Source organism: Heteronotia binoei, chromosome 20, assembly GCF_032191835.1.
Source record: "Heteronotia binoei isolate CCM8104 ecotype False Entrance Well chromosome 20, APGP_CSIRO_Hbin_v1, whole genome shotgun sequence".
Classification (NCBI taxonomy): Eukaryota; Metazoa; Chordata; class Lepidosauria; order Squamata; family Gekkonidae; genus Heteronotia; species Heteronotia binoei.
Window position 1 is genome coordinate 1,483,925 of NC_083242.1, and position 21,726 is coordinate 1,505,650.

At 55.3% G+C, this 21,726-nt stretch overlaps 1 protein-coding gene across 1 annotated transcript in view; it reads left to right on the forward strand.

The window, feature by feature from the left end:
* Window positions 1–21,726, forward strand: part of CASKIN1 (CASK interacting protein 1) — a 143,209-nt gene that overhangs the window by 100,140 nt on the left and 21,343 nt on the right. The window contains exons 3-13 of the mRNA XM_060260701.1: window positions 1,857–1,954; window positions 2,062–2,207; window positions 2,690–2,785; window positions 3,944–4,074; window positions 7,387–7,495; window positions 7,715–7,823; window positions 9,736–9,830; window positions 11,030–11,147; window positions 17,634–17,738; window positions 19,237–19,355; window positions 21,583–21,670. Of these exons, the coding sequence (XP_060116684.1) occupies window positions 1,857–1,954; window positions 2,062–2,207; window positions 2,690–2,785; window positions 3,944–4,074; window positions 7,387–7,495; window positions 7,715–7,823; window positions 9,736–9,830; window positions 11,030–11,147; window positions 17,634–17,738; window positions 19,237–19,355; window positions 21,583–21,670 (1,214 nt within the window). The remainder of the gene's footprint in view (window positions 1–1,856; window positions 1,955–2,061; window positions 2,208–2,689; window positions 2,786–3,943; window positions 4,075–7,386; window positions 7,496–7,714; window positions 7,824–9,735; window positions 9,831–11,029; window positions 11,148–17,633; window positions 17,739–19,236; window positions 19,356–21,582; window positions 21,671–21,726) is intronic.

The following is a 21,726-nucleotide window of genomic DNA, read 5'->3' on the forward strand; positions in this document are numbered from 1 at the left end:
AAAATGGCCGCTTTGGATGGTGGACTCTGTGGCATTGAAGTCCCTCCCCCTCCCCAAGCCCCATCCCCAAATCTCCAGGTATTTCCCAACCTGGAGCTAACAACCCGACCCTGAACAATTGTCCTATGTGAACAGATTTTGTGTGTGTGTGTGCGTTTCTTTACATTTGTGTAGCAGCCCCAGTGCCTGTGGAGGTGACGTACAGGCTTCAATTTATCCGTTTTTAAAAATCCTGCTTCTTCAGACCCTTTCCACTGTAATAGTTTTTGATGTGTATGTAATCTTCCTTTTTTTCCCCCTTAAAAAAATCCTTCTCCTGCTTCCCCCCCCCCCATGGAAATATTTCTGGTGTCCCCCCCCTCTTAATCTGTGCTCAACCCCCCCTCTCCAAAATCCCCCAGGAATGCAAGAACCGAGTTCTTCTGGGCAACTTTCCCTGGAGATCCCACATTTCTCGGAAGGCCATGGAGCGGCTCCCACGGACCCGCCTGGCTTCTCTTCTAAATCGGGGCATTCCTCAGCCGTGAGCAGAGCAGAAACTCTGCTCTGGTCTGCCTCTCTGGAGCTGGCTTCTGGGCTTTTATGGAAATGTTTGGAGAGCACAGATAGGTGTGTGTGTTTGTGGTGGTTTCAGGAGGCCAGTCTTCCACTGACAAGGCAGGGTGAGGTCAAACGCTGCATCTCCACTGTCACTCAGGAGCATCCTAGTTTTGAACGCTTCCCCCTCATAAAAAAAGAACTCTTTGCATGCACTGAAACTAGCGCATCAGATGGGCCAGATATTAGCCTAAGTTCCTTTCCAGGTTATGCCGCTTTGCTTCCAGCATCTGTGTGAAACCAAATACATTCGTTTGGGGGTATGGAGAGCCAATGAGCTGAAGTGGACAGAGTGGATGTAAGAGACCGCAGGGGACCTGAGTTTGAATTCCCCACTTCTGCTGTGGAAACTCGCTGGTTGACCACGAGCCCATCGCAGACTTTCAGCCTGGCCTCCCTCACAGCGGTGTTGTGAGAAAGAAAAAGATTTGGCTTTTATACCTCACTTTTCACTACCTGGAAAAAACAGTCCCATGGCGCAGAGTGTTAAAGCTGCAGTACTGCAGTCGGAGCGCTCTGCTCACGGCCTGAGTTTAATCCCGGCGGAAGCTGGTTTCAGGTAGCCAGCTCGAGGTTGACTCAGCCTTCCATCCTTCTGAGGTCAGTCAAATGAGTCCCCAGCTTGCTGGGGGGGAAGTGGAGATGACTGGGGAAGGCAATGGCAAACCACCCCGTCAAAAGTCTGCCATTGCCTTCCCCAGTCATCTACACTGGTGCTTGTACAGGGGACCTTTCCTTTCCCTTTCACTACCTGAAGGAGTCTTAGGGTATGTTCACGCTACACTAAACAATGCATTTTGCAACTGGATTTTTTTGCTGTGTAAGAATAGCAAAAACCCGCTTGCAAAACACATTATTTAGTGTAGTGCGAATGCACCCTCCGAGTAGCTCACAATCTCCTTTCCCTTCCCCTCCCCACAACAGACACCCTGCGAGGCAGGTGGGGCTGAGAGAGCCCTGAGAGAACTGCTAGACGGATAAGCTCTGAGAGTAGAACCATGACTGGCCCAAGGTCACCCTGCTGACTGCAAGCGGAGGAGGAGTGGGGAATCAAACCCGGCTCTCCAGATGAGCGTCTGCTGATCTTGACCACTGCCCCAGGCTGGCTCTCAGAAAGCAGAGGAGGGGCTGAACGACGGGTTTTGAGCCCCAACTTTGGGAAGGAAATAAATGCAGCTGTGTGCCACTGCCCCGAGGAGGCAACCTCTGCCCTCTTTCCTCTCCTGGCGATGCCCCAGCTCTGCCCTTCCTCCCTGCAGGTTCTCCGCCCTGCACCACGCAGCCCTCAATGGCAACACGGAGCTCATCTCTCTGCTGCTGGAGGCCCAGGCGGCCGTGGACATCAAGGACAACAAAGGCAAGCTGGGAGAGGGGGGCACTGATGACCCGCAGCGGGGGTCTCTCCCTGGCCCACAAGCACGCAGGGCTTCGGGGGCGGTGCTGAGAACGCTCTTCCTCCGGCAGGGATGCGCCCTTTGCACTACGCGGCCTGGCAGGGCAAGAAGGAGCCCATGAAGCTGCTGCTCAAGGCCGCCTCCTCTGTCAACATCCAGTCCGACGAGGGGCAGATCCCCCTCCACCTGGCCGCCCAGCACGGGCACTACGACGTGGTAAGGGGGAGAGGGGCTCCGGGGGGGGGGGTCTTGTCGCCGGGAGAGGAGCTCTGTGCCCCTCAGTGGGGCCAGGGGTGGAGCCTGGTTGTGTGCAAAGGGGGCCTCGGGCGAATGGCAGAGCCCAGCTGGCAAAGTATCAGCTTTCCTGGGGAAGTGGCACAAAACAGGAGTGGGGGAGGCAGCCCCCTCTGTGGAGAGCGGTGGGGAGTGGAAGGACACGAGTGGTCTGTCTAGCCCAGCCTCCTGCTTCACGCAGGGGCCAGCCAGTTCCTCTGGAGGGCCAGCAACAGGGTAGCTGGCCCTCCAGCCACGGGGGAAGTTAGTTCCCAACCCCTCCTGCTCTGGAAATGTTTGTGTTGGGTGCAAAGCATGCTAGGCTGTGGGCAGGGTTGCCCAGGGTTTCTTCCTGGGGACTTCAGGGCTGCACCAAAGATTCTGCCTGGTGTCGGAACTCCCCCCCCCCCCTCTTTGCCCCGCAGTCGGAGATGCTACTCCAGCACCAGTCCAACCCTTGCATCCTAGACAACTCCGGCAAGACCCCTCTCGACTTAGCGTGTGAGTTTGGCCGTGTCGGGGTAAGTGGAATCCACAGTACTGCATCTCCTTGGTGGAAAGCGGGGGAGCGGGGATTCTCATGCAGGAGGCCAAAACGTGAACACACGAAGCTGCCTTCCGCTGAATCAGACAGAGCGTCCCATTAAGGTCAGTACAGACCAGGGGTGGCCAAACTGTGGCTCGGGAGGACCGTGTGGCCCTTTCACACACATGGTGTGGCTCTCGAAGCCCCCACCGCCCCATTGGCCAACTTGGAGAAGGCATGGCTCTCTTTAAATCACTTCTCCAAGTCAAGGCAGCCGGTGGCTTGGAGAATGCATTTGAAGTTGCTTCCTTTCCACCTCTTCCTTCCTCCTCCCTCTCCCCATCTATTTTCCTACCTCCCTCCCTTCCTCCTTTCCTCCCTCCCTCCTTCCTCCCTTCCTCTTTTCCTCCCTCCTTCCTCCCTCTTTTCTCCCTTCTTTCCTCCCTTCCTTCCCTCCTTCCTCACTCCTTTCCTCCCTTCCTTCCCTCCTTCCTTCCTTCCTTCCTTCCTTCCTTCCTTCCTTCCTTCCTTCCTTCCTTCCTTCCTTCTTGTGGCTCTCAAATATCTGACACTTATTCTATGAGGCTCATATGTTACGCAAGTGTGGCCACCCCTGGTAATCCCCATGAAGTCTGGCAGGGGCTCTGCAGGGTCCCAAGTGGGGGGTCTTTCCCCTCCCCTCCTGCCTGCTCCTTTTCACTGGAGATGCCGGGGATTGAAACTAGGACGCTCTAATGCCACCGAGCCACTTTTCTTCCACTGAGATAGTTCCAGGGGGCAGCCATGTCGAGGGCGGCGCAGTAGTAGCTTCGAGACCCCTGAGATTTCTGCCTCACCCAGTGGCCGAGCAGTTCCTCCAGAGGGCCAGCAGCAGGGCGCAGAGGCCGAGGCCTTCTCCGGGATCCGGAGGATCAGTGCCACTGAAGGTGGAGGTTCCCCTCAACCACCAGGGCTAGTGGCCACTGATAGACTTCTCCCCCGTGCATCTCTCTTATCCCCCTTTAAAGCCGTTTATTCCTGTGGGCATCACCGCATCCTCTGCCAATAATTCCTCCACCTCACACAGCCCCGTCTTTGGGGAGGGGAACCTACCTCAGCCGGCAACTCCAACCCTCCCCTCACCTCTGTGCTTCTCTCCCCATCGCCCCCTCAGGTGGTGCAGTTGCTGCTGAACAGCAACATGTGTGCCGCGTTGCTGGAGGCCAAGCCGGGAGACATCACCGACCCCAACGGGACCAGCCCTCTGCACCTGGCCGCCAAGAACGGGCACATTGACGTCATCAGGCGCGTCCTCTTTCCTTGCCTCCAAGGGGCCGTTTTGTGGAGCTCGTTAGCATAATTCATTAGCATATGCCACTCCTCCCCAGCAGCCAAAAGCATCCCAACACAAGAAAAGAGAGCCCTGGGTGAGTGAGGCCTGCTTGGGCTGGCTAGGGATCCAGCCAGACCAAGCAGGCCTCGCTCCCCTGGGGCTCTCCTGGGCTGCTTCCCCCAGTCAAAAGTTCAGCAAATCACCCGCCACCCAAAATCACATCAGAAGTGGAGAAAGGGCGGTGTGGGCTTCTCCAGGGGTTCATGAGGGCTGCTGGGGGCGTGGCAAAGCTCCTGGTGGCTGGCTGGCTGCCCGCTCTCCTAATCCAGGGATTGTTCTGCAGCTGCACCTCCTATTCACTGGACAAGGTAGGTGGGGAGGAGGAGGGGGAACTCTCAGAAAGGTTCAGGAACTGCGCTCCTGTGAGGCCTGCTTGAGGCTGTGGGGAAGGGGGTGCGGGGGAGGCTGGGGAAGCATTCCAGATGCTCTTTGGAGGCTGGGGTCTGAGAACCACGTCTGCCTTTGGGGAGCCAAAGCTGCTGAGTCCAAAAGGGGTTCTGGAACCTTAGGGGTCAGGGTTGGACACAGGCAGTGGGCCAGCAGGGTGGGGTGTGGGGCACGATTGGCTCAGCCCCGGAAGGAGGAGGGGGCTTGTTAGGAATGCAGGGCGGGGGGAGGCGTGCAGGCAGGGGCAGTCCCTGGTGCCCTTTGCGGAAAGGAGGAAGGGCCCCAAAGGAATCTCTAGGGCAGGGGTGTCGAACACATTTGTGATGGGGGCTGGATCTGACATCAATGAGACCTTGTTGGGCCAGACTGGGCCAGGTGTCCAACTGCACGCCTTCTGTGAGAGCCAGTTTGGTGTAGTGGTTAAGTGTGCGGACTCTTATCTGGGAGAACCGGGTTTGATTCCCCCCTCCTCCCCTTGCACCTGCTGGAATGGCCTTGGGTCAGCCAGAGCTCTCTTATCTGGGAGAACCGGGTTTGATTCCCCCCTCCTCCACTTGCAGCTGCTGGGATAGCCTTGGGTCAGCCAGAGCTCTCTTATCTGGGAGAACCGGGTTGGATTCCCCACTCCTCCACTTGCACCTGCTGGAATGGCCTTGGGTCAGCCATAGTGGTTAATTGTGCGGACTCTTATCTGGGAGAACCGGGTTTGATTCCCCACTCCTCCACTTGCACCTGCTGGAATGGTCTTGGGTCAGCCAGAGCTCTTATCTGGGAGAACCAGGTTTGATTCCCCACTCCTCCACTTGCACCTGCTGGAATGGTCTTGGGTCAGCCAGAGCTCTTATCTGGGAGAACCAGGTTTGATTCCCCACTCCTCCACTTGCAGCTGCTGGAATGGCTTTGGGTCAGCCAGAGCGCTCTTATCTGGGAAAACCAGGTTTGAGTCCCCACTCCTCCACTTGCAGCTGCTGGAATGGCCTTGGGTCAGCCATAGCTCTCGTCCTTGAAAGGGCAGCTGCTGTAAGAGCCCTCTCAGCCCCACCCACCACACAGGGTGTCTATTGTGGGGGGAGAAGAGAAAGGAGATTGTGAGCCACTCTGAGTCTCTGATTCAGAGAGAAGGGCAGGGCATAAATCTGCAATTCTTCTCTTCTTCTTCCCAAGAAAGGAGTGTTGGTGGCAGGGAGAGGAGAGGAGGCCAGGCCTCAGAGAAGCCTGGGCTGTCTCTTGGAGAGCTACAGATAATCCAGGGCAGGCAGTCCCCCTCCCAGCACCCCAAAAGGCAGTCCTCTGTCCTGGGGAGAGAGCCTGAGGTCAGCCCAGTGGGACCCGGCAGGAAGGCAGCGATTCCTTAAGAGTTCCGCAGACAGGAGGGGCGGCCACCCCAAGGGGGAGGGAATGGAGACTTGCAGAGATGAATTGCAGAAAGGCAGGAGTGGGGAGGGGGCTCCATTAAGGCCTTTATCGATGTGAGTGGCGGAGTCCAGGCGGAAGCAGCCGGATCACTTAGGGAGGCTCTCCCTCCCTTCCCCTTCCTGCGCCAGGCTGTCCTGACACAGACCCAGAATCCTGGGAGAAGAGGCCCACTGGGTTTTTCTCAGGGAGGGTAAGGATCCTGTAAAGAACCAAGCCCCTGTTTGGGTCAGAGAGATGGGCACGCCTCAAAGCCTCTCTCTCCTGTGTACTCTGGCTACACCATGTTGGATTGGGGCCTGTTGCAAAGAGAGAGAATGCCATCTGCGTTCCCTCTAAGCTGAGTTAATGTGAGGCAGCTCGCAGGCTTTTTAGCCTCCGGCTCGCACATTTTCGTCTTGGCTCAGGCAAAATGGCCCCTGAGCAAGCTAATCTATGCAGTAGCTCACAACTCAAATGCCAGTAGCTCCCGAAGTAGAATTTTCACTCACAAGACTCCACAGCGTAGAGGGCGTCTGTGCCTTCTTCCATTCGCAGGGCCTTCTTTGCACTTAAGAAGAAGAAGCATGTTGCTAGTCCTCAGCGCTGTTTCTAGGATTTGTCCTGGGCTTGTCTGAAATTCCAGAAACGATAAATTTTGACTGGCATTTCCAGAGGTGTGGGGATGGCTCAGTTTCTCTGCCGTTTTGCAGCAGCACCTGTTTCTGCCACCCCTTGGTTAGTGATCTCCTGGGACTTCACTTGGACCCCTCCTTGGTGCCTCTCGGATGCCCCAAGTCACTTACATAGCAGGGTGGAGATTCAAATCCGGGTCTCCCAGATCCGAACGCAGCACCACGCTGACTCTCAGCTTAGAGATCATCTTCTTCTCCTCCGGCTGCCCCTGTTCACCCAAGTTGCGCTAAAATATCTTTAGCTTTCCAGCATTGTTTACCGTCAGGATTAGCAGGTCGAAACAATATTCCTGGTGGTGAAAGTGCCACTTCCGGGACTTTGAGACGCAGGCAGCTTTTAGCAAGGGCAGCCCTGGAAGCCGGCTGATCAGAGGCGAGAGAGGGGAGATGCCAGCTGCCCGGGCCTAGCTGAGAGCAGAACAGTGGCATCAGAAGACCGCCCTCCGGAGTCTTCACTTTGGGGTTGTAGATGTGGTGCCAGGAGTGAGAGGCTGGCACGGGGGCAGCATTCCCTGCCCAGGAACATTTTTCCAGCCTGCCATCCTCGGGCAGGTCCCGTTTGCTCAGCTGTGCCGCATCCTTTGCAATTCCTTTTTCTGTGTCTTCTGCAGCCACGTTGTACGGACAGGGAGGCGTCGCCCTCCTCCAGGTCTCCATTGCCCCCCCCCGCCCCCCGTGCAGGCACTGAAATCTCCAGATCGCCCTCTGGGGCTGGAGCAGCCCTAATCTATCTTCTTGCTCTCCTCTCAGGCTCCTGCTGCAATCCGGCATCGACATCAACCGGCAAACCAAGGCAGGCACGGCACTCCACGAAGCAGCCCTGTGCGGCAAGACAGATGTTGTTCGCCTCCTTCTGGACGTAAGTCCTCCTGGCCGCCGCTCCAATCTGCTTGCGAGAAGAGATGAAGGCCTTGCCGTGTAGACGGGGAGCACCTCTGGCCATCTTGGCTGTGGAAATAGCCAAGGGGGCTCTTGAGCTCCGGCAGGCCCAAGGGTGCCTTCGGACTGGGTTCTGCCCGGGGAGGGGGGTTTCCCTGCAGTTCCTCGCTCTCAGCCTCCCCTCGCCCCCATCTTTCAGAGTGGGATCAATGCCCACGTCCGCAACACCTACAGCCAGACGGCCCTGGACATCGTCAACCAGTTTACCGCGACGCAAGCCAGCAAGGAGATTAAACAGATGCTGCGAGGTGAGATGGGGAGAAGAAGGGGGCGGCGGGCCAAAAGCAGCATCAGGCGGAGCAGGGGGGCCTCCCCACCCCATCCTGCCCCACTGCAGGGTCTTAGCCCCATGCGAAACGTCTTCTGCAGTGTGACGTTGTTCCTCCCCAGCCCACTCTGCAGGACAGTTGTGAAGAAGATGGAGAAGTAGAGCAAAGAGGGCTAATAATTAAAAATGTCGGAGAGCTCTGCTGCCCTCTAGTGGCTCTTCTAGGGAAGGCGTGCCGTTGGTTATAAATCGCTTTTAACTGTTGGGTTTTCCTAGCAGGTTCTGTTGGGGCAGCATAAAGGCTAACAGAATTTTACTCTGGAATAAGCTGTTGTGGCCACATCTTCAGAAGCAGCAAGTGGGATGCAGGGAGTGACGAAGGCGCTTCTTTCTCTTTCTCCTGGACACGGAGAGAGCCCCTCCCCATTTTATAGACAAGAGGGCCAGAGAAGGGCTGCAAGGCTAAAACCACCAGATGGAGATTTGAATTGGGGGCATCTCAGTCCTGGAGTTTAAAAGCATTTTAGTTTTTGACTGGGTTTCCATTCCTGGGTTGTGTGTCTGGGAAGCTTTTTGCTCCAGAAATGCACTTTTCGGCTTGCTGGTGTTTCACAGGTCTGCTCTGAATTGCCAAACAGCCTCCAGTTCGGCTCTGTTGTAGTAGTTTGGGCATGTCTCCTAGCGACCAGCAATGAGGACTAGGAGCATGCCAAATGAGGACTAGGGACCTGCTAACCGTCAGGAAGTTCTTCCAGCTCAATATTAGGAAGAACTTCCTGACAGTTGGAGTAGTTCCTCAGTGGAACAGGTTTCCTCCTCGGGAGGTGGTGGACTCTCCTTCTTTGAAGGTTTTTAAAGAGAGGCTAGATGGCCCTCTGACAGCAATGCCGATTCTGTGAATTAGGTGGATCATGAGAAGGAGGGTGGGACGGGTTGCATCAATATGAACATATGAAGCTGCCTTCTACTGAAATCAGACCCTGGGTCCATCAAAGTCAATATTGTCTGCTCAGACTGGCAGCGGCTCTCCAGGGTCTCAAACTGAGGTTTTTCACGCCTATTTGCCTGGACCCTTTTTAGTTGGAGATGCCGGGGATTGAACCTGGGACCTTCTGCTTACCAGGCAGATGCTCTATCACTGAGCCACCATCCCTCCCCAAATGCTTCGTTCTTGTGGCTCTTTCTTACATGCCCAGGGAAATGATCTTTGTAACTTTGGGGTCAATCAGCAATTTTTCTCTGGGCCAGTTTGGCCAGGAATCCTAGACGTTTGGGGTGTTTTGCCATCTTCTGGGCATGGAGCCTGCAGGGGTCGCTGGGGATGCGTGTGGGGGAGGGGAGAGGTATTTGTGAGTTTCCTGCATTATACAGGGGCTTGGACTAGATGACCCTGGCGTTCCCTTCCAACTCCATGATTCTATGATTCTAAAATGGCATTCGGGCAACCCCCTTTTGCATCAGGGAGGCTTGCGTGGACAGCGTCTTTGGATCGTGCCCCACCTTAATTGGCGGGGGGTGTGTTTGGGGAGGGATGCTGATTCCACCTTCTAAAGATGCTTCGTATTTTAGGCTCCCAAATATTTGTGGCCTCTGCGAGGAACGAAGTCACAACAGGCAGACCTTAAGTGTGTGCCAAATGCATTTTTTTTTTCACTTCCAATTTGCAATAGCAGCCCGCCCTCCCCCTCTGTGGCTCTCCTGGGCCCCAAAGTGTGCCGTCCGCCTTGAAGTCCCGGGAATCCGGTCTCCCCTTGCTGCCACAGAGTGCCTCCCAGTTGAGAATCAGGAACCACCACCACCCCCCCCACACACACACACACCCCGCAGCCAGGATGTCTGCAGGGCCTTGGCTTTTGGTGGTGACTCCCTGCCCCCCTCCCCTCTGTGCCTAGATGCATCGGCAGCCCTCCAAGTCCGGGCCGTCAAAGATTACTGCAACAACTACGACCTGACCAGCCTCAACGTCAAAGCTGGAGACATCATCACGGTGAGTCTCTCTCTTGGCCTCGTTCGCAAAGGGGCTGAAAAGCCAGCCAGAAGGGCCTGAAATGGGCTTTGAAGGTTCCTGGCCCCAGGGGAAGTGCCTGCCTGGAGAGCTGCTTCTCCAGAACCCAGGATGCCCTCAGTTGCCCCTCGGGCTATTTCTGGATGACAGTGGTCCCCCCCCCATAGCATTTGCCCCCCAAGCCGCTGTGGTCAGTAGAGGCAAAATGGCCACCAGGATCCGCAATGGAAACATGAATTTTAATAGCTTTTTAAAAAATGATTTTTGCCATATTTCCACCCTGGTTTTCTTCCAGGGAGGGAGCCATAAACTGCGCTCCTGTCCCGTGCTTATCCTCACAACCACCCTGTGAGGTAAGCTGGGCCAAGAGAGGGTGAGTGCCCGAGCCTGCTTAAAGCATAGTGGGAATTCGAACTCTGGTCTTCCACATCCTTGTCTTAAGGTCTACACCACACTAGCTCTTCCCGGATTCCCCGGGTGCACTCAGAAACGGGGGGGGGGGGGGGAGACACCTAGTGAAGAGAGGAATAATCTCCTAGAGGCATTTTCTGTTCAGAAATGATGGTTTAAACCTTCCGCTCAGCTCTTACTTGACAATCAAAGGCTCCTTGAGCATGTACAGACTGCATTCTCCATGTTCCTAACTGGCACCAATCTAGTTGTGCCCTTCTGAGATTTGGAGGGAAGGCTTGGGAGCAGTGTTCCCTCTAAACCGAGTTAGTGTGAGCTTGCTCACAGATTTTTAGCCTCCGGCTCACAGGTTTTTGCCATAGCTCAGAAAGGATGACCCCAGAGCACACTAATTTATGTAGCCCACAACCAGTGTTCCCTCTAAGCTGCAGAGTCTTGTGAGCAAAAATTCTACTTTGTGAGCTGCTGGCATGCAGGTGGGGAGCTCCTGCTCACTGTGTGCTGGGCTAAGTCCAAAATGTCTGAGCTGAAGGCTAACCAGCTTAGAGGGAACCCCGCTTACAACTTTCATGCCAGTAGCTCACGAAGTAGAATTCTTGCTCACAAGACTCGGCGTCTTAGAGGGAACTTTGCTCGAGAGAGCAGAAGATTGGGTCAGAGAGGAGGGGATGCCTTGTAGGAGCCAGCTATGCTGTTGCCGGGGGAGTTTGTAGAGGCCTCTTCTCCTGGCTGACCATTCCCTGCATCCCCCCTCCTGTCCCCCCCTGCAGGTTCTGGAGCAGCATGCAGACGGCCGGTGGAAAGGATGTATCCATGACAACCGGACCGGCAATGACCGCGTCGGCTACTTCCCGTCCAGCCTGGTGGAAGCGATCAGCAAGCGCACAGGCAAATAGCCTCCCCCCGGGGATGGGGTGGGGCCGTCTTTACAAGCCAAGAACCGAGTGCAGGACTTTTTTATTTGTATCAGGAACTCCTCTGCATATTAGGCCGCACCCCCTCCGGATGCAGCCAATCCTCCAAGAGCTGACAGGGCCTCCTGGAAGCTCCAGGGGAATTGGCTACATCAGGCGGGGGTGTGGCCTAATATGCAAAGGAGTTCTTGCTACAAAAAAGCCCTGATTGAGTCACACTCTGCCATTAAGGCCTGGCTCCCCCTTTCCCCCTTGTGTTTGGGGGAGCAGCTTGTCCAGTTTCTCCCTGTCCTGACCGCAGAAGACATCTCAGTAGATTCATACAGGATTCCTTTTCCCAAAACCACAGGGCTTTGAGCAGACAATAATTAAGGGGGCAGAGTCCACCATTGACTGGGGTTCTCCCAAACTCTGGCAAGGGTTTGTGGGAGGCAAAGATGCTGTTCAAGGCCCCCAAATCTCTCCGGGGCCTCTGTGCATTTGACCAATCACCGCTCATGAACTTTCAGGTTCATAAGAACATAAGAGAAGCCCTGTTGGATCAGGCCAATGGCCCCTCCAGTCCAACACTCTATGTCACTCAGTGGCCAAAAAAACCAGGTGCCATCAGGAGGTCCATCAGTGGGGCCAGGACACTAGAAGCCCTCCCACTGTGTCCCCCCCAAGCACCATGAAGACAGAGCATCACTGTCCCAGACATAAGAACATAAGAGAAGCCATGTTGGATCAAGCCAATGGCCCATCCATTTCAACATTCTGTGTCACACAGTGGCCAAGAAACCAGGTGCCCTCAGGAGGTCCATCAGTGGGGCCAGGACACTAGAAGTCCTCACATTGTTGCCCCTCCCAATCACCCAGAATACAGAGCATCACTGCCCCAGACAGAGAGTTCCAAAAATAAGCTGTGGCTAATAGCCACTGATGGACCTCTGCTCCATATGCTTATCCAATCCCCTCTGCCTCCCTGGAACTGCCCCCCCATTCCAATTTGGTAATCCTCAACCCTGGACTTTATGATCTTATGGGAGGAAATACCACCCCCCCCCTTTAAATGGGAGCGTTTGTGGCCCCGGAATCCCACCCCAAAGTTTGGCCCCGCTGGTACCCTTGACCTTCCGCAGCATACCACTTGTGCAAAGAGCGTTTCTGCCGTGGAAGGTCTCCCGTTAGATTATCTGCAGCCGCCCCGTGGAATGTCAGGCCAATTGTGAATGAGTTTAATTTTAGACTGAGTTTAATTTGAGGTGGGGGGGCGGAAAAACCAATCCCATTAGTTTGCGCTCAGTAAATCTTGGCAGGGTTATCACCTGTGTGACTTATACCCACTGAAGAAGGAGAAGGGGGAGAAGGAGAAACGTTCCAGCAGGTTGCAGCTGCCAAAGGCAAGGGGGGGGGGGACGGGAGGGCAGCTGGTGGGTATTCATAGCACGGCCTCCTCTCTGGAGGCTGGATTCCTGCTGATAAAAAGCTTTGGCTCTTTCACCTTGTACAAATTTGCTTCCTTCGCATGGATTTAATTTTAAGATTTACGTTCTGCGTTCTGCTAGAACGTTTGGGCCAGGTGTGCGTTAGAGAGGGAAGGGGGGGGGGGAAGCAGACATAGATTATCCCATTAAATTAAGCTAAAACCCAATTACATTGTTAGGAGAGAGGACTGGTGCTGAAACGTTCCATCTTGCTTTGACAGCGGATTGGATTTCAAAGCGGGCGGGGGTGGTGGGGAAAAGAAGAACTCAGGTATTGGTTGGACTGAGCTCCGGAGCTGAGAAATTTGTTGCTGTTGGGGGTGAAGCTACCCAGACACCCCCGCAGCATTTGCATGCTGTTTTCCAGCCCTGAGAACAACCCTGAAACTTTAGCCCCATGTTGGAGACACTGGCGGGATGGCGAGGGGGGGAGAGAACACGATCTTCCCAAAGACCACCTAGCAAGATTGTGACAGGGGTGATATTTGAACCCGGATCCAGTTGGGTTAGAATGGATAAAAGGAAGTCCTTCTTCACCCAAAGGGTGATTAACGCATGGAATTCTCTGCCACAGGAGGTGGTGGTGGCTACAAGCATAGCCAGCTTCAAGAGGGGATTGGATAAGCATATGGAGCAGAGGTCCATCAGCGGCTATTAGCCACAGCATTTTATTGGACCTGTCTGGGGCGGTGATGTTGTGTATTCTTGGTGCTTGGGGGGAGGGCAAAGTGGAAGGGCTTCTAGCCCCACTTGTGAACCTCCTAATGGCACGTGGGGGTGTTTTGTTTGTTTTTTGGCCACTGTGTGACCCAGAGTGTTGGACTGGATGGCCCATTGGCCTGATCCAACATGACTTCTCTTATGTGACCCAGAGTGTTGGACTGGATGGGCCACTGGCCTGATCCAACATGGCTTCTCTTATGTTCTTCTTTCTGGGGCAGGGATGCTCTGTATTCTTGGCGCTTGGGAGGGGCAACAGTGGGAGGGCTTCTGGTGTCCTAGCCCCACTGGTGGACCTCCTGATGGCACCTGGGTTTTTTGGCCACTGTGTGACACAGAGTGTGGGACTGGCCTGATCCAACATGGCTTCTCTTATGTTCTTATGTGACCCAGAGTGTTGGAGTGGATGGGCCATTGGCCTGATCCAACATGGCTTCTCTTAAGTTCTTATCCTCCCATACTGTGGCCCAGCCTCTCAGCTGCTCTGCCACACGATCCACTGAAACACCCCCTTTTGCCTCGTGGCAGCCCTCCCCTTCCTGGCCCTGGGGGGGAAGTGCCCTTTCACATCGGTTATTGTTTCTCTCGCCAGGTCCGTGGAATGACGACCCCGGGCAATTCCAGGCCATCCCGCTCCCAGCTTGCAGAGCCTCCATCCCCAACGGCCTCCCCTGCTTCTCCTCCTCCTCTTCCTCCTCCACCCACCAGATCCATATCCTGCCTCCACCCCCACCTCCGCCAGTCCCCCATCAGCCTCTGTTCAGTTCCTTTGGCTACCGCCGGCTGCCCCACGGCGCTGTGGAAGGGCCGGGCACCAGCACAGGTAGTCCATCCTCCAACTTCATTCATTGGTTGCCTCTCCCTGCCGCTGCCACCATTTTGCTTTGGGGTGCACGTGTGGTTGGCTGTGAGCCAACTGGGATAGGTATGTGCAGACAGACATCTTTTGGGGGTGTTTTGCAGGGGGGATGCATCACAGAAGGCTGGGCCCCAGGGCAGCGGGGGGAACGTGGTTGGGCTGGGCTGAGCATGGGGAGATGTTGGGGGGGGGGGGAGGCAGGTGGGGGGGGGTTCTTTTGGCCAGGAAGAAGGGCCGAGCCAGAGGGAATTGGTTGGGGCTGGGAGCGCATGGCCCAGAAGGTGACCAAGAGATCTTGAGGTGTCGGGGGACAGAGGAAGAAGATAGAAGAAGCTAGTGGATTTATTCCCCACCCTTCACTCTGAATCTCAGAGCAGCTCACAATCTCCTTTATCTTCCTTCCCCACAACAGACACCCTGTGAGGTGGGTGGGGCTGAGAGAGCTCTCCTAGAAGCTGCCCTTTCAATGACAGCTCTGCGAGAGCTATGGCTAACCCATGGCCATTCCAGCAGCTGCAAGGGGAGTAGTGGGGAATCAAACCCGGTTCTCCCAGATAAGAGTCCGTGCACTTCTCCAGGATACCAAACTGGCTCTAGGAGGAGCCAAAGATGGAGCTGGAACTGTGGGCTGACACTCCCCCGGGGTGGGAGCCTGGGGGGCTTTGGAGGCAAGTCTTTTCTGGGAAGAGAGGGAGGGGCCGTGGACGGGCCGCAGAGCGAGCTGGATGGACATGAAGGTAGGCACGTCGTGGTTGTTCCCCCTCCATCCATTTTGGCACAATTGCATTTCATCTTCCTTCCCTGACCCCACCCCTCACCTGGTCTTCCCTTTGATCCCCCTCCCGCTCCCCAGGTGGGGATGCTGCCTGCTGTGGCGGAATGCCCGGGGGGGGGGGGCTGCTTCTGTGCCACGTTTCTCTAACCTCCCCAGGAATATGCCCCAAAGTGGAGAGATTGTTCCTTTCACTGTGCTGTTGGTGATCTAAACACAGGTGCTGGGCTCAGCTTGCAGCCCTTCAGAAGGCTAAGTGGGGGCAGGAAAGGGGGTCTAATCCTGCCAGGGGGGGCTCAGAGCCTTCCTCGAACCCTTGCTCTGTCCCTGTAGAGGGGTAGGGAACAGTGGCTCTCCAGATGTGTTTTTTTTGCCTGCAACTCCCATCAGCCCCAGCCATTGGCCATGCTTGCTGGGGCTGATGAGAGTTGTAGGCAAAAAAACATCTGGAGAGCCACTGTCCCCTACCCCTGTAAAGACAGAGGAAGACAGGAAACCAGCGTAGCCCGCATGTAAGAATTGCATTTTCACCCCCCCCAGCCTGGCCTTGCTTGGTGTGAAAGTTGCATTTCGGTCTCTTCTGCAGCAGGGCCCCCAAAGCCCTGGTCTCACTTGGCCGGTGCCAGAGGCCAATGGCCCCGCAGGGAGGTCGCTGGGGGAGGGGGAATGTGAGGGTCTGGGTTCTTTGCTCTTGCTCCTTGACCTGCAGGGGAAGGGGGGCTTCCCAGTTAAATGGATTCGGGGCAGACAGAAGGCAACGTTGCTTCTTCACACAACAGGCATAGGGCATCTGTGGCTTCCAAGACCTTGAAACCCACCAGACGGACGTGTGGGGCCCGGGGAGCCTCCCCTTGGGGAGGCTGCAGTGTGGGGAAAGCCACGCCCACCTTCCTGTCTTTCCCAGCAGGAGGCAGCCAATCGGGTTGCCAAGTCCAGTTCAGGAAATATCTGGGGGCTTTGGGGGTGGAGCCAGGAGCAAGAGTGGGACAAGCAGAATTGAACTCCAAAGGGAGTTCTGGCCATCACATTTAAAAGGAATCATGCCTTCCCTCTATTGGAAATAATGAAGGATGGGAGGTTCACAGAAATGGACCCCCTTGTGCAATCTGCTTGAAACTTGGAGGGTGTTTTGAGGAGAGGCACCAGGTGCTATGCTGAAAATTTGGTGCCTCTACCTCAAGAAACAGCCTCCCTCCCAGATACCCTCAGATCAATTCTCCATTATACCCTGTGGGAATTGGTCTCCATAGGGAATAATGGAGTGCCCAGCAGACATCTCCCTCCCCCGCTTTCTGATGACCCTGAAGCAGGGGGGGGAGGGCCTCCAAACCAGGGGATCCCCTGGCCCCACCTGGGGATTGGCAACCCTTGGTAGCCAGCACGGTAGACCTTGAGCCACTGGGCTCAAACAGACGGTGTTTGTCCCGTGCCCAGGTGGCTGGAAGGGGGGTGGCTTTGGGGCACTGTCAAAGTGGCACATGCCCTGAGAGGGGGAGGGTCAAAGCATGGCAGTGGGCAGCGTGTGGCCGGACATCGAGGGCCCAGAATCGGGGGCCGCACCGCAAGAGACTCCAGTCTTACCCGGCTCAGGAGGCGCTCAGAGAAAGAAACAGGAAAGTGCCAAGTCCCTTCAAGGGGCCTATGTCAGGCCATGTTCTCTCTAAGCGGAGTCAGTGGGAAGGTAGCTCACAGTTTTTTAGCCTCCAGCTCACCCATGTTTGCCTTCGTTCAGAAAAGATGGCCCCAAAGCAGGGGTGGCTAAATTTGCTTAATAGAAGAGCCACATCGAATAAATATCAGATGTTTGAGACCTGAATGTTAGATGTTTGAAAGCTGCAAGACAGAAGGAAAGGAGGGAGGGAGGGAAATAGGTGGGGGAGGGAGAGGAGGAAAGGAAGTAACTTTAAATGCATTCTGCTCGCTGCTCGCTGGCTTGATTTGGAGAAGCGGTTTAAAGGAGAAATGCCTTCTCCAAGCTGACTGGGTAAGCGGCGAGTGCTTTGAGAGCCACACAGATTCCTCACACTGATTCCTCAGTGGAACGGGCTTCCTGGGGAGGTGGTGGGCTCTCCTTCCTTGGAGGTTTTTCAACAGAGGCTAGATGGCCCTCTGACAGCAATGAAGATCCTGTGAATTTACGGGGAGGTGTTTGTGAGTTTCCTGCCTTGTGCAGGGGTTGGACTAGATGACCCTGGAGGTCCCTTCCAACTCTTCTATGATTCTAACAGGCTTCCTCCTCGGGAGGTGGTGGGCTCTCCTTCCTTGGAGGTTTTTCAAAAGAGGCTAGATGGCCCTCTGACAGCAATGAAGATCCTGTGAATTTAGGGTGAGGCGTTTGTGAGTTTCCTGCAGTGTGCAGGGGGTTGGACTAGATGGCCCTGGAGGTCCCTTCCAACTCTAGGATTCTGTGACAATACGTGCAAAAGAGCCACATGTGACTCCAAAGCCTCAATTTGGCCACCCCTGCCCCAGAGCAAGCTAATTTATGGAGTAGCTCAAAACTTTAATGCCAGTAGCTCAAGGAGTAGAATTTGTGCTAGACTCCACCACTTAGAAGACGCATTGGGCACAGTGTCCTCTGGGTAGGTCTCCCGCACCCCTATCTCTTTTCTGTCCCCCTGATGGTTCTCTCTGACCCCGAAGGTTCCCGAGGGTCTGATGCCAGCCCATCCCACCTATCGCCAGGTGCATCTGCCACCACGCCAGCCCCAGCTGAAGAGATCTGGGTGCTCCGGAAACCCTACTCAGGTACGGGAGAAAGGGGCAGGTTGAATCAGTTGGGATGAAGCTGGGGGGGGGGGCTGATGTGGCCCCGTGAAGGGGCAGCTGTGGGGTGACTCTGTGCCCCACTGAGCATTGCCGCGAGCATCTCCTCCCCCACCACGTTCTTGGAGTGGAGAAACTTGCAGCGTTTGCACAGAGCAGGCTGCATTAAGCCCAGGGAGAGCCACAGGTTTTGTGCTCGAAACAAGAAGTTTTGGGGATTTATGGAAAAAGAAATAGGCATAGCTGTTCCAGGGTTAATTGCATTAAGATAATTACTCTGGAAGCTGGAACGGGTCCAGAGGAGGGCGACAAAGACGGTGAGGGGTCTGGAGACTGTCCTATGAAGAAAGGTTGAAGGAGCTGGGGATGTTTAGCCTGAAGAGGAGGCGGCTGAGAGGTGAGAGGATCACCATCTTCAAGGACTTGAAGGGCTGTCGTCTAGAGCAGGGGTGACCAATGGTAGCTCTCCAGACGTTTTTGCCTACATCAGCCCCAGCCATTGGCCATGCTGGCTGGGACTGATGGGAGTTGTAGGTAGAAAACATCTGTAGAGCTACCGTTGGCCACCCCTGATATAGAGGAGGGGTGGAATTATTCTCTGTGGCCCCAGAAGGTAGGACCAGAACCAATGGGTTGAAATTAAAAGAGTTTCCATCTCAACATTAGAAAGAACTTCCTGACCGTTAGAGTGGTTCCTCAGTGGAACAGGCTTCCTCCCTGGGAGGTGGTGGGTTCTCCTTCCTTGGAGGTTTTTCAACAGAGGCTAGATGGCCATCTGACAGCGATGAAGATCCTGTGAATTTAGGGGGAGGTGTTTGTGAGTTTCCTGCATTGTGCAGGGGGTTGGACTAGATGACCCTGGAGGTCCCTTCCAACTCTATGATTCCTGACCCTTAGAGCGGTTCCTCAGTGGGACAGGCTTCATCCTGGGGAGGTGGTGGGCTCTTCTTCCTTGGAGGTTTCTAAACAGAGGCTAGATCGCCATCTGACAGCAATGAAAATCTTGTGAATGTAGGGGGAGGTATTTGTGAGTTTCCTGCATGGTGCAGGGGGTTGGACTAGATGACCCTGGGGGTCTCTTCCAACTCTGATTCTATTATTCTACTCCCAGCCCTTGATAAAGACTCCATTTCGTTTGTCGAAACAGTTGTTGGGCAGCGGAGACCTTGAGGTATATTATGCAAGCCCTTTTTAGTGTCCTGGGGTCTGGTCAAATTGACGAACTTTTCTATATTTTTGTACACCCGAGAACCCCTTTTGGAAGACTTTACTGCCCCTGTGTATGGGTTTAGAAAGAGTACTTTGTTAGATATATATGATTTCTACGATTTCAGTAGAGGTTGGCCAGGAGGGTAGGAAGGCTCATGGTTGCTTGAGTTCTCCCCCAGTCACAAACACCAGCGCCCCCCCTTCCATGGCAGTGCTTCTTTGGAAGGGGGGGGCTCCCTTCTAACGTGACCCTTCCCTCCCCTGTCGATAGGCGGCGACCGCAGCAGCGTTGGCAGCACGGGGAGCGTGGCCAGTGCCCGGAGCTCGGGGAGCGGCCAAAGTACGGGGAGCGGCAGCCACGCTCTCCACCCGGGCTCGGAAGGGGTCAAGGTGAGTGCTGCTGGAATCCCGCCTCTGGGCTCTTCCCCACCCCTGTGGGCCACAGTGTCCACCTCCCACAAAACAGCCATTTTCTCCGGGGGAGCTGATCTCTGTAGTCTGGAGAGAAGCTGGAATTTCAGGGAACCCCCAGGCCCCACCTGGAGACTGACAAACCAAAAGCACAAAGGGCACATCATCTTTGTGTGGAGACCCCATTTCTTACCGGTGTCCTGTTGCACATGACCTCCACACAAAAGGGACTTTGGACTCTTTTGGACCGCGGATCAATGTTGAGAGCTCTACAGAGCCATTAGAAATTGTTCGCTAATTTGTACGGGTCCTTTAGGGCCGTTGTGAAACAGAGCGTTCGCTCTTTATGAACTGCTTTAAGTATTTTTATGTCAGCACGCAGGATTAAATGCATTCATGAATTCATATAAGTCTTTACTATAAAGGTCAAGGTAGTCCCCTGTGCAAGCACCAGTCGTTTCCGACTCTGGGGTGACGTTGCTTTCACTATGGTCGTTTTCGCACTCACGTTTTACTGGCGCCACGACCATCCTGACGCCGGCGAATCTGCATGAATTTCGCACCAGAAGCTCCGGCGCTCCCAGAAGCGCCGGCTACTTCCGTCGCTAAGCCAGCGCAAACGGAAATCGCAAAGATGCAGGAAAACGTTTGCGCTGGCTTAGCGACGGAAAGCGCCGGCGCTTCTGGGAGCGCCGGCGCTTCTGTTGCGAAATCCATGCAGATTCGCCGGCGTCAGGAGGGTCGTGGCGCCAGTAAAACGTGAGTGCGAAAACACCCAATGTTTTCACGGCAGACTTGTTACGGGGTGGTTTGCCAGTGCCTTCCCCAGTCATCTACACTTTCCCCCCACCAAGCTGGGTCCTCATTTAACCAACCTCGGAAGGATGGAAGGCTGAGTCAACCTCGAGCCGGCTACCTGAAAACCCAGCTTCCGCCAGGATCGAACTCAGGTCCTGAGCAGTACTGCTGGTTTACCACTCTGTGCCACGGGGCCGCATAAGGAAAGGAAAGGTCCCCTGTGCAAGCACCAGTCGTTTCCGACTCTGGGGTGATGTTGCTTTCACAAGGTTTTCACGGCAGACGTTTTACGGGGTGGTTTGCCAGTGCCTTCCCCAGTCATCTACACTTTCCCCCCACCAAGCTGGGTCCTCATTTAACCAACCTCGGAAAAATGGAAGGCTGAGCCAACCTCGAGCCGGCTACCTGAAAACCCAGCTTCCGCCAGGATCGAACTCAGGTCCTGAGCAGTACTGCTGGTTTACCACTCTGTGCCACGGGGCCGCATAAGGAAAGGAAAGGTCCCCTGTGCAAGCACCAGTCGTTTCCGACTCTGGGGTGATGTTGCTTTCACAACGTTTTCACGGCAGACTTTTTACGGGGTGGTTTGCCCTTGCCTTCCCCAGTCTTTTACACTTTCCCCCCAGCAATTTGGGTACTCATTTGACTGACCTCGGAAGGATGGCTGAATCCACCTTGAGCCACCTACCTGAACCCAGCTTACGCTGGGATCAAACTCAGGTCGTGAGCAGAGAGTTCCAACTACAATACTGCAGCTTTCCCACTCTGCACCACGGGGCTCGTAGTCTTTACTATAAGTCTGTGTATAAAAGCGTTTGCAGCAGTATAGGTTATGTGCCCTTTGGGCTTTTGGTTTGTCTGTGTGTGTTACACAGCCTTCTCATTTGTCTGGATACCCGCCTGGAGAGTGGCATCCCTACAATGCCACCAAGTGGGAGCACCCCCCCCCCCCCAATCAATCCTGGCAAAAATTGGGCATTGCTGTACTCTGCTGCCCCCCTCTGGCTGCCGCCTGCACCGCCTTTTCTCTGCTCCTGCCAGCTCCCTTGGCACATACCCAGGTTCTCTTTCCACTCCTGGGGAAAGCGGGCCAGGAGGAGGGGAGGGGGAGGTGGCCCCTCTCCTGGTCTCCCCGGATTGCCTGCTTGTCTACCAGCAGCCTGGTAAGGTTTTTCGCGCCAGCTGGGACGGCAACCATGAATCCCAAACAGGCAAAGCCAGGCTGGCCCTGCTCCACAACATACCACTTTGCCAAGAGAATCAGGGCGCTGCCAGATCGCTGCCCATTCCCATTCGGTCCTTCCCGGGGAAGGGGCCCTTGCCCTGTTACACCCTAGTGGCCCCCCAAGCCCTTTTCTCACTGGGTTCTGCCTCCTCTCTCTCCTCTCCCCCTCCCCCAACCCCTCAGCTGCTGGCGACGGTCCTTTCCCAGAAGGCGTCTGTGCAAGACTCGGCCGTGGGCGACGGGCCTGCGAAGGCATCGGAGACACCCGCAGGTGCGTGGCTGGGCTGGGTCCTCCGTGCTCGCCGGAGCTTCCCCTGCCCCCTTGAC